Here is a 16540-nt window from a genome sequence, read left to right as displayed (position 1 = left end):
ACATGATAACGACAGAGTAATAAAACCTGGCAGTAAAGAGCGTAGGTAATTAAAATAAACGAAGGCGCTAAGAGGAAAAAATCTGCCAAAGAATCGAGAGAAATGAGAGGTGATATGACCCTATATATTTATTTAATTTTTTTTGTCCAATCCATTTTCTTTAATATTATTTCAAGTTCGTGTCGGTTCGTAAATCTTCGTAAAGCCCGCCCCTGTCCATTTACTCTCACGATTGGACTGCAGGATCGCGGCCTCTCTATTCGTCATTTCATCCTATGTGCGCTCACTTTTCACCTATACATATATAGGTATAATATACCCTTTGCCTCTAAACTTTGCTTTTTACCCATCACCGTGTATTTAGCCAACACAACTAGTTAGTTCGACTCCGACCTTTGCAGAGTTGACGTTGTTCGGGTCGAGTGATAGTTTTCGACCTTTGGAAGTGCAAGACGCACCGTGCGAATCGTAAATTTAATTACAACGATAAATCAATTACGTTGATTCGATATCACAGCCAAAAATGGTTCTGAAAATCTCTAACAATGTGAGTATAACGATCTCAAAATTACCTCTTTCTCTATTCGGTTCCCCTGTAAGAAACCATGCGCCACGTGTCCCCACCTACTACTCGAATTTATCGGTGTAAATTGCAATAATTTTCAGACCGAAAATTCCAACTGCACGAAATACAGCTTCGAAAGCGAATAGCCAATCGTACGTACACTTAACAGGGAGGATTCTGACGCAATATTGTTGGTTGGTTTTGAATTGTAGAATAATTTCCGCATCCAATCTGAAATTACATAATTGTCTCGCGGCGTTCGAAATCCTTTTCTCGCTTAGTGTTCAATTTTTTTTAGTCTTTCCGATCGCTTTCTCATCCGTCTACTTAGGAAGTGTCGTAATTATGATTTGCCGACCGGTCCGACAAGTATCGAAATCATGGGACTGGACGGTGGTTTTAAAAAACGATCGTCTGGCAGATACGATTTATATTTATATTTGAACTTATGGCAGATATAGTCCTATTAGTGTGGTTATCTACCGATAAATTTCACCGACTACACGCAAGTAACGTAGCGATAAGAACGTATACTTTATTAAATGTTAGTCTCGATTGTTCGCTCGGTGAATTACACGGTCTGCTATAAAGTCGGGATTTTATGACGCCCATGTTTTTTGCAATATCACTATTGATCATGAAAGCCGCGATTCCGGCCGACCTAAATAATTACCGATCGTAGGAATGTGGCGATTGTCGCGTTATGCAAGTCCTTGGCTATTCGATCCACCGTCTCATATGGGTGGAAATTTATTCACAATGACGCGAAACGCTACTTATTGTAACAATCTAGTAGCTAAGCATCGTGTACATCTATGAGGTCATTCGAATTCCTGATAACTCATCATTGTTTGAATGGTGTTGATCCAAACTTCCTGTACTTCTCTCACCTGCAATGAATATAACATACAATTAGATGAATCGATCCACTGAATGAGTACAGAGGACAAGATCGAAGCAGTATCGATGCAACGGTGCAATGGTCATCATACCTTGAAATTATCTCACAAGTCTGCTTAAGTTTATTTGTACTTGGAACCTCTCGGCATTCCGATACAAATGTACAATTCACACAAAAAGTTCAAGGATCGAGGAAGATATGGCCTAGATAATCTTGACCACCGACACCCATGGGATGCTAGTATCTGGCTTCATAATTTTCATGAGAAATGAATAAGAAACTATGATCAAATGCAAGGTTCCAAGATCTGAAACAAAATTAGTGAACATATTTGAGTCATTTTTATCAATTGAGTTTACCAGTGCTATTGCGTAATCTGATGCAATTGTCTGTAACCCGATTCTAGGAATCTGTTGGTTTCATCGGAAGCAATGACTACATCTCATTAGGAGTTTACGGTAACTTTCATTCACAAACTGCGTAACTAGGTTAAAAGACTTCAGGAATTGAAAATTTTGTTTCATGTGGGTGCCGTTGATCTATATCGAGGTATTGTTATCCAAGTGCATGATTTGCTTGCAAATGATTGACGATGTAAATTTCGTGGCTACTAATTTTATCATGCCAATGAAAGTATATTTAGAGTCGGTACGTGAGATCTTCCAAGTATAAGGGAGGATGAATTTATTATTCAGTTTAACTATGTATATATTCAGAAAATGTCAATGTGCATGTATACACGAATTGAGACGCCACGTCGTGTCCTCATAAATAATAGCTGAGTTTACCATTCTACATTATTCCGTTCATAAATGTTTTCCAATAATCTAATGGGCCTAAATAGGTCCGCATATTTATGCCTCAATATTTCATTTTACGACTACTTTTTTGACAAATCAATATTATAATTGAGAAATTTTCATAACTTTACGATACTAATAATAGTTTATTTCCTTAATATTACAAAACCTTGATTAACGTACCCTCTCTACACGGTCGGACTTGGCCTCCTTTTTTTCATCGTTGCCATAACAACACTTTGTATACAATATTTCTACCTGGCGACATTAGGTCCCATACATACCTCTGAATCCACTGTTACATTTCCTCAGAATTTTTTCAGCAGTGTATTGAAAACACCATAAGTCATAGCTATATGTTTTCTAGAGTAAAAAAAATGTTTTTTGCTTCAATTTAAATTCATTGGTAACTTAATTCACCCTTTCCAATATTTACAAAGTTTTACTCAGAACTGAGTAATTGCTAATCAAGATAATAGAAGATGTATATTTACGCACTGGTTATTTTCTGTAATTAAGTTATTCCATAAGAACTAACTTCATTCGTAGCTAATTTCGCTTATTTTTCTACCAGGCCGATCTCAAGGCAAAGCTGGCTGAAGCCGGAAGCACGTTAGTCGTGATCGACTTCTTCGCCACTTGGTGCGGACCTTGCAAAATGATCGGGCCAAAGCTCGAAGAATTATCGCAGGTAAATAAGTGGCATGAAAATTAACTATGAGAAAATCTGATCGCCATCACAAAGTTATTGACGTTATTCTACTTTTCGATCATTCAGGAACTCAAGGATATAATCATCCTCAAGGTTGACGTCGACGAATGTGAAGATATTGCATTTGAATATGAAATATCTAGCATGCCCACCTTCGTTTTCATCAAGAATGGAGCTGTGGTAAGAAATAGTTACTGAATTATCAACGATTCTCTCCGATCTCTGATCGATTTTCACTTCATTTCGTTTCTCATCGGCCCATTGGGTTAATCAGATGCCTCCGTTTTGTTCTAGGTAAAATCGTTCGCCGGTGCCAACTTCGACAAATTGAAAGCCACCATCCAGGAACTCAAGTGAAAACTTAAATAAAATTATTCCATTATTTTTTAGTTTTAAACGAGCTAAACATAATTAAGTACATATACGTACGTGCACATTATTATATACATATACATCTAGATGTATATATATGTAATGCATGTAAACAAATCAAGTTGCGCGAAATATTTTCTCTCAGCCGAGCTTCATTGTTGTCGCACCTATCGGTTGGCACAATAATTATTATACCAGTAACGAAACATCGACAAACATTTTAAGACATTATCGCACAGCATCGTTTAAACAGAATGTACACTATAATCAACCGTTGTTAGTATTATTATTGGTTATATTTAACGTCTTTTTTTTACATTGCACTTGAAACTTTGTCAACCATAGGAGGCATGGCCTGAAGCATCTCTAGCTGTCGCACGTAAAACGTTCACGCCAATGGAATGCCGCACTGTTTACATTGTGCCAGTAGTTTGAACCGTAATAAAATACTTGTTCGTTTTTTTGTAGAGAAGGAACAGAAACAGAAAAAGAACAAGAGAAAGAGACAGTAACAGAAACAGAAACAGAATCGAATCTTGAGTAACTTGGCGTAGACAGAAAAAAAGTAAAATGCCACACGGATGGAAAGAAAAGATGCTAATCACTGAAAAATAACTTTTACCGATGTCATCGACTAAACGCAGGGGCACCTTTTCCGCTTTTGTCGGCAATGAGGTGCACGAAGAGAATTTATTCAAGCCAAATTCAGCCTTTAGAAAATATCCAACCGCTTTGGGATTTGCAAAAGACAAAAAACAAAAATAAGCCGATTGATTCTTCTATTCTACGGATGTATTCAACGATACTTCCAGATTATAGTATACAAATAAACGATGTATTGTACAACAACGATTTACGCCATTTGTAGATCGTGACAAAAAAAAAACCACACACAATCGTCATCAACTTTCGAATTATTGAATAAAGTGTGGGCGTTACAAAATATGCATTTCTCCAATTGGATAAATAATGTACGACCTTTTAGTATTTTTGAAGGTGACAAAAAATAATTGATCTTGTTTATTACGTCTGTTGTTGGTATTGTTGCTTTCGTTTCGATCTTATTTATTTCAGTCACAAATGCATTCTCGGGCGGAAGTCCTGATCGTTCTTCCACCTTTATTGCGCCGTCAACTCCGCGTCCATTCGATTCATCAGAGTGAACAGTCCTGTTCCAGATTTGCAAGGCTGACCCAACATCAAACGACTCGATGGGGAAGAAAGATCATCTTTCTTATCTAAATAAACGATCGTGATTTATTATTCAAATCGTTACGCAGGATAGCATTATTCTCTTTGACATTCGAATACTCCGTACGTACTTTGAACAGCAGCATTTTTCATGAAAGTGAGGGAGCTCTCGAAGCTGATTTGCTGCAGCGGAGAAGCAGAATTCTCCATTCCCTTTCGACTCAATGGCTGGAAAGTTCCATCGAACGTCATGTAGTCAGCGATGAGCAGCAAGTGTCGTGGGTCGACGGTGATTCCGTACATTTTGAACACGTCTTTTACTTCCTTGACGATGACTCTGTTCGCTGCTTCGATCCCATAGGTTTGTGAAATACCGTAGATATCGTTAGAGTACAATCTGTTCAGCTCCAGGATTTCGTTATACTTGAACATTTCCTGGGGAAAATCGAGACTTTTTATTTTGCAATTCCGCGGAGCACTAGAGGGCAAACTCACCACTATGTTCAGTCCATCGGTTTTTAAAATGGTCTCGTCACTCGCATTTTGGAATGTAAACGCTCTCCTTATCAGAGGAGTTTCCCAGAGTACGACCTTTTCCGCGACTGTTCTGAGGATCCGGGACAGATCTAGCTTCGCCATCCGTAGCGGGAGCTGAAATTGAATCGATCTTGCATTTTTCAACGCTCCAAAAAAAAAAAATTATCGCTCCTCAACATCGATTGAGCAGAAGCGTACCCAGAATTTCAACTTGCACGACAGGTATTTCTTCTTGTCAAATTCATAGTCGATCGCGTTGGGATACATGTCGATAACCTTTTTCCTCCGGTTCGCGACGTCCAGATCGTCGGCTTCGTCCTCGTCCTTCTCCTGCTTTTCTTCATTTTGCGCCTCGGCGGCCTCGTCGTCGTCGTCGTCTTCGATCTCGTCGTCGGACTCGTCGCTCGCCTCCTCCGGGTCCTCGTATTCCTGATTTTCTTGGTGCCTAGCGATGGATCTGGCCGTCGTCGCATCCGCATCTTCCGCAGGTTCGTCCTCGTCGGAAGATTCGTGCGTCTCGCCCAAATCCAGTCTGCCTCTTCGCCGATTCGCGTCACTGATCTCCGACTCGTTGGCGTCCAGCTGATCGTCGTCGACGGGTTTCTTATCCTCTTCCACGTGCAACAAGGCCCCGGAGGCTTTGGCAGACTTCTTTATCTCTCTGAAGACGTCTCGGAAGAACGAATTTTCCGTTTTCGTCAGGACGTATATCGGTTGAACCGAATATTCTCGCTTATAGCTTTTACGGCGTAAGAACTGCATGGTCAACGTGTAAACCATTCTCCTCTGCGGCCAGAGTTCCAGACACCCGTCGACGTTGACGTTGGTCAATACGTTGGCTAGCGTGCACCTCGTCAGTTTCAGCCGTAGTTTGTCGGCCCGTTTTTCCAGTTTGGGCAGCTGTGATTTGAACGGTATTTCCATCGACGGCGTCTTTATATTCTGCGAAGCCATCATCAGGATTTCTCGGAGCCTCGGGATTCCGAGGGTGACGTTCATCTCTCCACGTCCGGCAAAGTGGAAGGTGTTCAGAGTCATCTGAGTCGAAGGTTCTCCGATCGATTGCGCCGCCAACAATCCCACCGGTTCCCCCGGTTGACAGAGACTCTTCATCACTTTCAAAGAGAGAATATCTCGCAACTGATCTTTGTCGATCGGAGATCGTTTACTCGAAAGGTAATCGTTGATCAAACCCTCCACCCTCTCGGTTAAAACTCCGTAGTTGGAATCCTGGGTGTGACGAGAAAACAGAGGATCGGGACAGTGCGTGCATTTGTCTTTGTACTTTAGCTTCGTCTCCTCGTCAGATTTTATCCATTTCTTCATCAGGATCAGAGCACCCTTGCTCCTCCCGCAGGATTCGATGATCTTGCTGTGTTTGAGTACGTCGCTCCCCGAGTGTTCAGTGCAAAATTCGACGAATTCGCTCGTCCTTCGTTTCTGCAATGGACTACCGTGCTTCTTTACCCATTTCTGTATCTTCCTTCCGATTTTCAATATTTTTTGCGTGCTCAAATCCCGCAAGCCGTTCAACAGTTCTGGTTCGAGAATGGCGTTTTTGTTGTCAACCAGGAAGTCCAGCTGCTCCTTTTTCAAAAATTGGGAACTCGGTACGTCGAGACCATCTTCTCCGTAGTTCAGCTGGATCAAGCTCCCATCGGAGTCGCGAACCGTTGAATCGTAGGAGACGGTCAAGCCCTCCAAGTGTTTGATCAAACATCGTTGCAGGTATCCGGATCTACTCGTTTTCACAGCAGTATCGATCAGACCTTCTCTACCTGCCATGCAGTGGAAAAAGAATTCTTGCGGTTGGATGCCCGTCATAAAACGACCGTCTATAAAACCACCAGCTCGTGGTGTCGGATCGTAAGGAGCAAAAGCGGGAAGACTTTTACCGCTGATCATGAGCGGTGGTCTTTTCCCCTCCAATTCTATCTGTCCGAGTAAACAGGAGATCTGCATAGTGTTAACGGTGGAACCTTTGGCTCCGGACTGGACCATCAGCTGTAGGTTATTGTCGGGAAATTTTTTAAACAGCCCAGCGGGTAGACAGGTTTTGTTTATGTCGTTGGTGAATACATCCAGAGCAGTTTTGTACTTCCGGTCGACGATGGCTTGGAACTTTGGATTCCGTAGATAAGACTTTTGCAGTTGTGCTTTTACTTCTTCTATCGGTGTATCGTCGGGCACTTCTAAGGCAGCTTTCTGCGTACTTTCGCCAATCTGAAAAATAACGCTGTAAGTGAAGTCCGCGTTTTTTTAGGGTTAATCGAAGAGATGCAATGTCCTTACCGTGCGACATTCCTTGATGAACTTCGTACGTTTGTCACCGGCATTTGGTAGAATCAAAATATCTTCTATGCCTAGAGTGAAACCTTCTCTTTGGAGATGTGATTGAAACAATTTTCCAAACGCGCTCAGTAGTTTACTCGAGTGAGCGCCTCCGTAGAGCTGAAGTTAAATTGCAAGGAGGATTTACAAACCTTGATATCCCATCGTAACGAAAAATAATTTGTGTATCGACAAACCTCGTAGACGCAGTGTATCAGTCCGTACGGTGTAGCTCCGTAATGTATTTTGTCAAGAACACCGCAAAGCAGTTCACCGTTACGAATAATAACTTCGGCTTCCGACATAGTTTTTGGATCATCGAATTCTGTGCCGCATTTCCATCGTCGTGGCTTTCTAGTTTCCCATGCTTTAGGACCGATCTTTGCACTTGCTGTTAAATTGATTTTTGCCCTGCCTCTTGGTGTGGCATTTATTATTACCGTCGACAATATTTGTTTACCTGACCACAATAACTTCGGCTTTATTATAGCAGGTGGCAACAAAATCAGATCACCCTGAACGTCCGTCAGTGCAGAGTAAACTAACTGCATATAATCTTCTCTGTGGAAGTGAAGTGCGTGAAATATTATTGCGAAAAGAATGTTATTCGCTGGTCGAATCTCTATTCGATAATTACCTCGAGAAGAATTTTCCTCTCAGCGTTAATCGTACACCAGAAACCATGTGATCTTGAATCAAACCGCTCAAAGGTGTGCCATCTTTTGGAACGAGATACTGATTCGAAACGTTCGCTGAGAAAACGTACAATACGGTCAAGTGGTTGAGTCGATCCGTCGATTGAAGAGTTATAGAATCTGTAGTTACCTATGTTGTAACCTTCGCTTCGCGCGAGTTCGTTCTGGGGAAAGTGAGCGTTCATTTCATCTCCGTCAAAGTCAGCGTTGTACGCCTTGCAGTTTGCATAATGAAGACGCAACGTTTTTTCACCCTTGAGTATTCTGGCTTTATGAGCCATGATACTCGGTTTATGTAGAGTTGGCTGACGATTCAAAAGTAGTACGTCACCATTCTGCAAATGACGATGTACAATTTTCGTTCCACGGAAAAAACTTCCTGCCTTAACGCTTGTCGTCAACAAACGCTTTGCAATTGCTTCTCGTGCGACAAATCCTGTCGCACAGAGACGTTTCACTGAACCGTCTTCATTTTCTACCATGACCGCCCTGCGATTAAATGTAACAACAAGCGATCATTGCGTTGCACTGTCGAGGTTCAATTTACAGGCTAGAAAATTTTTAGCGCCAAATTATGAGAAGTTAATTACCCTGGATGAACGTTTGGTCCATTAAGTATCATTTTTCGTAATTCAGCAACATTCCATGGTGTGACTGGAACTGGGTAAGTCAGTTTCAAGGCAAACGCTTCCGGGATACCTATTTCATCGATACTCAAATTGGGATCTGGCGTGATGACGGATCTGGCTGCAAAATTTACTCTCTTTCCCATCATGTGCATGCGAATAATACCCTCTTTCTTTTCGATCACCTGTTTTAGACCTTGACAACTTGCAGATTGGGTTGTCTTGTTCATATCTCGATCCATCACATGATCCACGTTTGTTTGGAGCTGCTCCCAAGCATTGTGAAGTTTTTCCACCGCCGAGTTCCCTCTGATTTGGTCGAAAACAAGCTATGAAACGATGGCAGTATCGGTAAAATTGCTTTTCCTCAGTGTACCACAAAACTGAAATCATTATTGACTCACCCTGCCTTCCTCAGGAAGTTGGGAAGTGTTTCCGTCTTGTATAGTTTGTATGATATTTCTGAGCACAAGACAGTCTTGTATGATGCTCTTGTATACTTGGGACTGAGGATGCTCGATCATTTGACCCTGAAGGTAATTCACTGGCCGTACAAGGGGTGGAAGTACAGCTACGGCCTTGAGAAACATGATGTCTGTCGGATGCTCTATTTTAGTCGAATTCAAGCAGGGCATTATTACCCTCAATAAATCTGCTTCGTTTAACCACAATTGACGCAAGTATTCTTGAGATTGGTCGGGCATGATCAGAACTGTATTTAATCGTCGAACGACACCTCGCTGGATAATACTGAAATACATTTCAACGCATTGATACATTTGAAAATATTGAACGGAGCTAATTTGAAATAGGTTTGACTGTTACCTTTCGCTTGTCTCGAGGTTTGCTGATTTGGTGGTCATTATTTTATTTCTGAATGATTTAACTTTGGGAATTGCACACTGGCAGTATAAGCAAAGATTACCCGCACGAAATTGCTTGAGTGTGTTGTCGATGTAGACGAATCTCTGAATGTTTGTATTCTTTGTAGTAGCATTATCTTCTTGAGAAGCAAGCTGCACATTGTGATTGAATCTTTGGCGATTGTGCATATTCTCCATAAAAGCATCGATTGTTTCTCTGACGAATTCTTCGGCACCCTCCTCTTCGTTCATTGAAGATATGATGTGCTGGATTTCTTGTGTTAGTTCCTCTAATTCGGCAATGCATCCCTCTTCCAAGAGTTTTATTTTAGCCACTAAAAGTAACTTCATACGACTTGATATTTGAAGTTTGAAACATGACAAGCAAGAGAGCCTAATTAAGGTCCAAAGCTGTTTGTGAAATAGCGGATTCACTACCGGCACCGGCAGTTCTATGTGCCCAAAGTGCCCTGAACATCTTACAATATTGCCGCCACAGGTTCCACAAGGATCTGATCTGTCGCTCAGCGGTCCTGTGAATAAAAAAACTTATGCTTCAAAGACCAAAAATTCTTTTGACGTGTCACGAACCATGCAAGTAAGTGAAATTGTTTACCTAAAGCTGGGTCGTACAGTCCACCTTTCAGCGGATGGCCCAAAACATTGAATGAGAGCGGCGTACTTATCTTGGTGACGCTTAAATTGCGTATGTCTTCAGCGGTGAACATTGAAAATGTTAGGTTCTGGGGGTCATGATGTTTTACAGACATCCGAATATTCGGCTTTGATTGCCTCTGCATTGTGGATGTTTGATGTTATTTGCTCACGGTATTCAAAACTCTTTATGACAATAGCTGAAAACCATTTAAATTTTGTATCTATTCGAGTCACAATAACAACACGCAGACGTTGATCTTGACAGCTTCTGTCTATATTCCGAGAAATCGTTTACAAACAATTTTCAGTTGTAACTGTATCGAATGAAATTATAATCCCAACATCTCAACCGTTCTCAATAGTCTACAAATTATCAGAAAGATTGTGAATCACTTTTTACCGGGTATCGCAGGCTCCTAAATTCGGAGCTCGGAGGTTGGGATAAGTTTGTCGCACACGTGTGCTGGATTGCTACTCGTTTCATTTTATTCGTGGGGTTTTTTCATTTCCCTAAATTTACAATTGGCTTTGCTGCCGAACTATAGTTGCGAATCCGCATGTTTCCGTTTTTATTTTTCGCACGTCGTAAAATTTTTTTTGCGCTACGCATGTTTTCTAAAGATAATAATAGTTTTTGATTTTGTTTGCGAAGAAAAGAATGTACGTACTTGGAATGTACAGATCGGCTTAAAAAAATAAGCGTCAACATCTTACAGTGCACCCATTGAACCTATGTTATCAAGACACTACCATAACAATCAGCAACAAACATAAACTGCTTATTCAATCACTTAGGTGTAAAACAAATATCGATGACCGATTTGTTATTAATGAACTGAACCGGCTCATTTGATATCGAGTAATGCTGACTCCACGATTTGAACTCACGCAAACAGAAGGTGAAGTGATCGTTACTGTTCATGCTCCATACGCTAATATTAAGGACACCGAAGTCTACGTCGAGGACTACGACTTTAGATTTTACTCCGCTCCTTATTACCTAAGGTACTGGTCCCAAAATTCATCTTTGATTAAAAAAAATCCATTCCGCAACATCAAATCTCTACTATCAATTGTTACATGTACTTTGAAAATGTGAATTCTTTATCGATATGATTTTTTATATGATTCTATAAGGACTTGCTTGTAATTTTACAGGTTGAATCTTCCGGGGAAAATCATTGAAAATGATTCATCAACAGGGTCGTATGATGCTGAAAAAGGTGATTTTGTACTGCGATTCTCTAAAGTCAACAAGGGAGAGGAATTTCTCAATTTAGACATGATAACGACTCTACTCGCTCCACCGAAAAAGAAAAACCAGGTTGCACCCACCATTGAAGTTATTAGTAAGGAAATTGTAAAATTACTTGAAATGGTTACTTCAAATTAATCGATCAAAATTTGTAATCACATCTTTTACAGGTAATCCTGTGGTGAGCTTATCAGATGGAATGAGCAATGGTTTGGACTCTCATAAAACTGAATGTGATTGTGAGGGCAACGGTGGCAAAGACGAGGAGAAAGATGGAGATGAATGGTTTGTGGCTCAAAATCCTCTTGAGGAAAATATTCAAGCTTCCATAAAGCCTCCCACGTATGGTTTTGCCAACAAAGTATCCAACGCCTTGGCATCTTTCGAAGTATGTTCAACGGAGAATTTGAATTTTAGATAAACTTTCAAATTTCATATCCATAAACAAAATTAATTTGTTTCCCATTTCATTCAAGGCAGGATGGACTGGTGAAATAATAGACTTGCCAATGCCTGATTCAACGCCCTCGATCGAGCGTTCTTCTTTACGGCAAAAACACGAATTTGAACATTTTAGCGAGGAACATTACATGGCTGATTTAATCCAAGAGGAATACATTAGGCCTTATATCGACTTTAAGGCAGAATGGGAAATGTTGAAGGGGACAGAAATTAGTCTCAGTGTCACGGAAAAAGATCTGTTGAAAGAACTTCCCAACAAATCATATCTGTTGGACAAACGAGAAATAGAAAGGGTTTGTTGGGGATTAGTAGATATTCTATTCGGCAGTTGTTATAACAACAGAACGACAATGGGCGAAAATACAGTAGAAAGTGGTTGGACCATTAACAAATTAAGCTCAACATTGTGCTGGTTCCAGGTAAGTTATAAATTTAATCTCCTGGACAACCGCTATGCTGTTGTTATTTTTCGATTGAATATCGCAGGAGTTTGAGAGTGCAGAGGAAGTTATTACCGCCTGTATAAGGAGATCGTTATGTTATCCGTTGTACAGAAACTGGGAGTTATCTCTGAAAGTATTCGAGGATGTTAAAATCGTTATCAGTTTAGGTTTGTATAATTAGTACCAATTTTTCTTTTCTGGACATTCAACCGAATCCTCCGCAGTTCACATATTTCCCTAAATTCATATTGTCTGAACAGGGAAAAAGTATATGCTGAAACGATTGTGCGAAATACATGAGATGTTCAACAATTCCTACGAGCCTCGATATATCCTAAATCAGTTGTACGTAAAAGATTACTTAATTTGGTTGCAACAGACACCGATCTCCACATTCGAATCTCTTGGTGCAAGTTTGAACATAGTAAGTTTTTGTAAGTTTGTGCTTCGTCGACAAAACCATACAAGATATCGAGATTTTCTTCAAATCGTTACAGGTGCATCCGTCCAAGGTTGAAATGGGATTAGATCTTGTTGAGTTGGAGGCAGCAGCTATTTCGGTCCACGAAGAAGATTTGGTTATCGAAAATGCCATTCACGAAATGATCGATGAAGTCGACAGCTTGGCGATCAACGATAACAAAGACAACAAGTAAGTGATATTTGAAACATAAAAATTTTTCGAAATGAAAATGGAAATAAACGAATGTTTCTATTCAAGGCCCAAGTGCACGTACACTATGGAGAGCAAAAAATTCTTAGACTATTTGTAAGTGATGTGTTTACAAAGAACATTCAGTTTCGTTGTCATTTTTAACCACACTGTGTAACAAATTCAGTCACGGACTGATTTTTTCGTTGATTTCATAACAATTTTTCACTTAGCTATTATTGTTCGTGTAACATTAGCATGGATTTTTCTAACGATTCAGTCAAATTTGATATCCTTTTTTTTATTTTCTATAAATCTGACGTAAAAAGTTATTGCGACTTAACGGAGTTGGCTTTCGAGTGTTGAGTCTTGTTTTGCGGAAAAATAATATTAATCATTCATTCATGTTTTTCCACGGATATTTTGTCATAGGTTAAGAAAAGGTACTTCTAGTTCATCAGATAGCAGCGATTCAGATTCTGAAACAGAATCCGATAGCAGCAGTTCGAGCAGTAGTAGCAGCGACGGAAGCCTTGATTCCGATGACACCAGCGAAGTGGAATGACAGTCCTGTAAATCTGATCATTTATCGCCGTAAGAATTGAAAAATCAAGATATCTCGATGGGATTTCTTCCTGGCTCGATTCAAGGGACTGATCCGTTTTCCTATAGTTAAAACAAGTTGGAAAAGTGTCCTACAATCAATTTGAAAAACACTTCATTTTTATCCCAAGAATCGAATGACCCAAATCAACATGATTCAATTTAGTTTTTGGTGTATTCGCGTATATTGTAAACTCAGAAATCCGACTCTGTAACCTGAACTGATCTATTCATGAAATTGATCGAGTTATCGCCAATCTATCGCTCCGAAAAGTTTAACATTGAAACACCTACATGGTATTTATTCTTAGCTCAATTTACTCGACGGATTTTTGTTCATGAACTAAAAATATAATAGGGAATGATCGGTTAAACGATTTGGAAAACAGTCAATTTTTTGCCCCAGAAATCGACATCAACGAATTCGCTACGCCATCGACGGTAAATGTCAACCAACCTGGTTCAGGTATAAGTATTTCATTGACGCATTGATTTTGCAGTATCGAACAAACTCCATTAGCAAATATAAATTCAAATGAATTACGGCCTTGAGCGTGAAGTCGTAGATCGCAATAACAAGGAAATCAACAAGAAAATATTTTCCAGATACAATAAACAACAAACTATTAATTATTGAACCAACGCATTCTAATTGTGTTACACAGTGACAAAAAAAGATGACTAAACAATATGACCCGTAAAGAGATCGAACAAAAAAATGTTAAATATAAATTTTGTTGAATATGACCAAACACTCGAAATTAATCCCGATTCCTGCACGTGATTTCTATTTTTCATTCCAGAGCTTTTGCCTGTCTCAAAGATCTGATTATAATTGATGGGGTCGACGAAATCATCGGAATGATATCACTTTACGGAGAACGCGATAAAAATTAATTATGTGTGCAGTCGTCGCGAACACGGTAGCGGACGTGGCGGTAGATTCGAATACAAGCGAGAACGGAAAGGCGGGAAGATGACGACGAGGAGAAGGAGGAGACGGAGGGCAACTTCTTTTCTAACTACGCAGCACTAAAATAACTTCTATTACGTGGACATTCGCATACGTTTATAATAATAATAATAATAACAATAATAATAACAACAACAACAACAACAACACCAATAACAACAACAACAACAACAACAATAATAATAATAATAATAATAATAATAATACACATGGTACGTGTAACGTAAAAATTACGATTACAATAACTTGAATGGTTAGGTGTTTACAGATTATACGTCATGTAACAACGTAAATAGTACATGCTCAATATTATCTGTTCAATATTTGGTGTTATTTCATACTACGAGAATACGAGCAGTGAAATAATATTAATAACAACAACAACACCAACAATAATGTGAATTTACAACGTTATCGCATCCAGTAGATTACCAATTACCATGTTTTTTAGCCAAAGTATAGATACGTTAATTTGACCTACATCGCAGCTGGAATTATTAAGAAACCTACGCGGCTATATTAGATTTTTATTCATTGTTTTTTTAATTACGTTGCGATTGTGGTTGAAATCGCAATATTCGCGTCGTAGCAAGTTGGGGCAAAAAGTCTTGCGATCGGCATCGGACGCACGAAGTGTGCATATAATACAAAAAGCCTTATATCGCCATTGATAAGATACGTGGACGTATAGCTTACAATTGGTAAGAATCCGAATTTTTGGAGTCGATCGAATCTACCTAGCTCGAACTGGATTGATTCGCGAATCGACTCCTACACTCATGATCCGCATTGAATCGCGATCGCCCCTCGCCGTGTATGTGTCAGTTTTTTTGCGATTCTTTCATTATCCCAAAATTCGCGAGTATTACGACATGACACAGCTACTATCGAATTATCGCAACAGTGTTTACATCAACGAGGCTCCATCCAATTATATAAATCCTCGCGGATTACCGGCGTTTGTTTGTAAACGATGTTTTATAGGTATGTACGTATGTACGTACGTACGCCAAGTGTGTACGTTTGACAGATTTAGCGGGGAATCGGCCAGCCTGCGTGACCCCGCTGGATCCGACATTTTTGTAACAATATTTAACGCCGGATAGATTTCGCTACGAAAATCCACGAAAATTGTCTAGATTTAATCAGGGTCACGGGGTGGGTGACCGATTTGACGCTGAATGCCGTGTACATAAAAACGTAGGCGTCAAGAGACAAGAAAATTCTGACGAACGTTTCAACCTTATAGATTATACTTGGTGTACTATATGCTTCGTTCCGACTTCGGCCCATTAGAAAAACTAGATAAACAAACCTCTCTCTTCTATGCGTCCACGCTGTTTGTATCCGGCGAATGACGTGTCCACGATTTATAGTAAGCGCACCTATACCAAGCTGCGCGTGAAATCTATTTAAAACCGTAGTCTCTTGTTTCCATCCACTGGCAGCGAATAGATCGGTACATCCTCATTTGTTCTACACCTATGTACATTGTACGTACATACGTATACATGTTAATTTTATCTGTGTGGCGTTTATTACACGTACGCACGTTATTTCGTGGCGATTATATTCGCCGGTCATTGTGCCGCCAGCCAGCCCGTAAATTATTGGATCAAGTTCTTACGCACACTGCGTACGTTTCGCAATAGAGTGATACGCGTTATCTTCGACCGCGATGGCGATACTAAATTTTGCACAGCGGTATTTCTCGCGTGCGGAATTAGCGGGTTGAATTGGGAAACAATTTGGCCACCCCTTGCGTCGATCCAACGCGAATTCGAAGGCACGTGATTCGAAATTTCAATCTCTAAGTTTCGAAGCTCAGCGTGTTTGAGAAGCGCGAATTTATACTCCATTCTTTTTTTAGCCGGAAAAAGTTTGGAAACGTACAATCCAGTA

At 40.1% G+C, this 16540-nt stretch overlaps 3 protein-coding genes across 16 annotated transcripts; 2 read left to right on the top strand and 1 right to left on the bottom strand.

The window, feature by feature from the left end:
• Positions 1 to 348: 348 nt before the first annotated feature.
• Positions 349 to 4293, top strand: LOC105687595 (thioredoxin-2). Of its 3 annotated transcripts, none has more exons than XM_020856542.2 (5): positions 349 to 547; positions 2841 to 2957; positions 3045 to 3158; positions 3273 to 3331; positions 3819 to 4293. In XM_020856542.2, exons 1-5 carry the CDS (start codon positions 524 to 526, stop codon positions 3892 to 3894), a joined length of 390 nt encoding a protein of 129 aa, XP_020712201.1. In that variant the 5' UTR covers positions 349 to 523; the 3' UTR covers positions 3895 to 4293. The 3 variants fall into 3 exon arrangements, with proteins under 3 accessions (XP_020712201.1, XP_048513934.1, XP_020712206.1); XM_048657977.1 differs by lacking the exon at positions 349 to 547 and adding an exon at positions 999 to 1070; XM_020856547.2 differs by lacking the exon at positions 349 to 547 and adding an exon at positions 2734 to 2766.
• Positions 3441 to 16497, bottom strand: LOC105686850 (DNA-directed RNA polymerase I subunit RPA1). Of its 3 annotated transcripts, XM_048657966.1 has the most exons (14): positions 16191 to 16497; positions 15954 to 16120; positions 10210 to 10447; positions 9556 to 10126; positions 9135 to 9480; positions 8695 to 9059; positions 8235 to 8593; positions 8047 to 8161; positions 7607 to 7970; positions 7371 to 7529; positions 5277 to 7301; positions 5037 to 5192; positions 4673 to 4976; positions 3441 to 4588 (listed from the first exon to the last, which is right to left on the bottom strand). In XM_048657966.1, exons 3-14 carry the CDS (start codon positions 10391 to 10393, stop codon positions 4470 to 4472), a joined length of 5067 nt encoding a protein of 1688 aa, XP_048513923.1. In that variant the 5' UTR covers positions 10394 to 10447; positions 15954 to 16120; positions 16191 to 16497; the 3' UTR covers positions 3441 to 4469. The 3 variants fall into 3 exon arrangements, with proteins under 3 accessions (XP_048513923.1, XP_012257740.2, XP_012257577.2); XM_012402317.3 differs by having other exon boundaries at positions 15954 to 16321; XM_012402154.3 differs by lacking the exons at positions 15954 to 16120; positions 16191 to 16497 and adding an exon at positions 10651 to 10777.
• Positions 10824 to 15031, top strand: LOC105687133 (protein SHQ1 homolog). 10 transcript variants are annotated; one of them, XR_002306076.2, is made up of 11 exons: positions 10824 to 11255; positions 11409 to 11599; positions 11676 to 11893; positions 11982 to 12386; positions 12454 to 12577; positions 12671 to 12834; positions 12908 to 13062; positions 13132 to 13179; positions 13495 to 13634; positions 14072 to 14131; positions 14469 to 15031. XR_002306076.2 is itself a non-coding variant. In XM_012403002.3 (10 exons), exons 1-9 carry the CDS (start codon positions 11113 to 11115, stop codon positions 13625 to 13627), a joined length of 1581 nt encoding a protein of 526 aa, XP_012258425.2. In that variant the 5' UTR covers positions 10824 to 11112; the 3' UTR covers positions 13628 to 13634; positions 14469 to 15031. The 10 variants fall into 10 exon arrangements, 8 of the variants coding, with proteins under 8 accessions (XP_012258425.2, XP_012258289.2, XP_012258207.2 ...); XR_001103116.3 differs by having other exon boundaries at positions 10825 to 11255; positions 13495 to 13656; XM_012403002.3 differs by lacking the exon at positions 14072 to 14131.
• Positions 16498 to 16540: the final 43 nt, after the last annotated feature.

This window comes from Athalia rosae, chromosome 7 (genome assembly GCF_917208135.1).
Source record: "Athalia rosae chromosome 7, iyAthRosa1.1, whole genome shotgun sequence".
NCBI classification, from domain to species: Eukaryota; Metazoa; Arthropoda; class Insecta; order Hymenoptera; family Athaliidae; genus Athalia; species Athalia rosae.
This window is presented reverse-complemented; position numbering and strand designations above follow the sequence as displayed.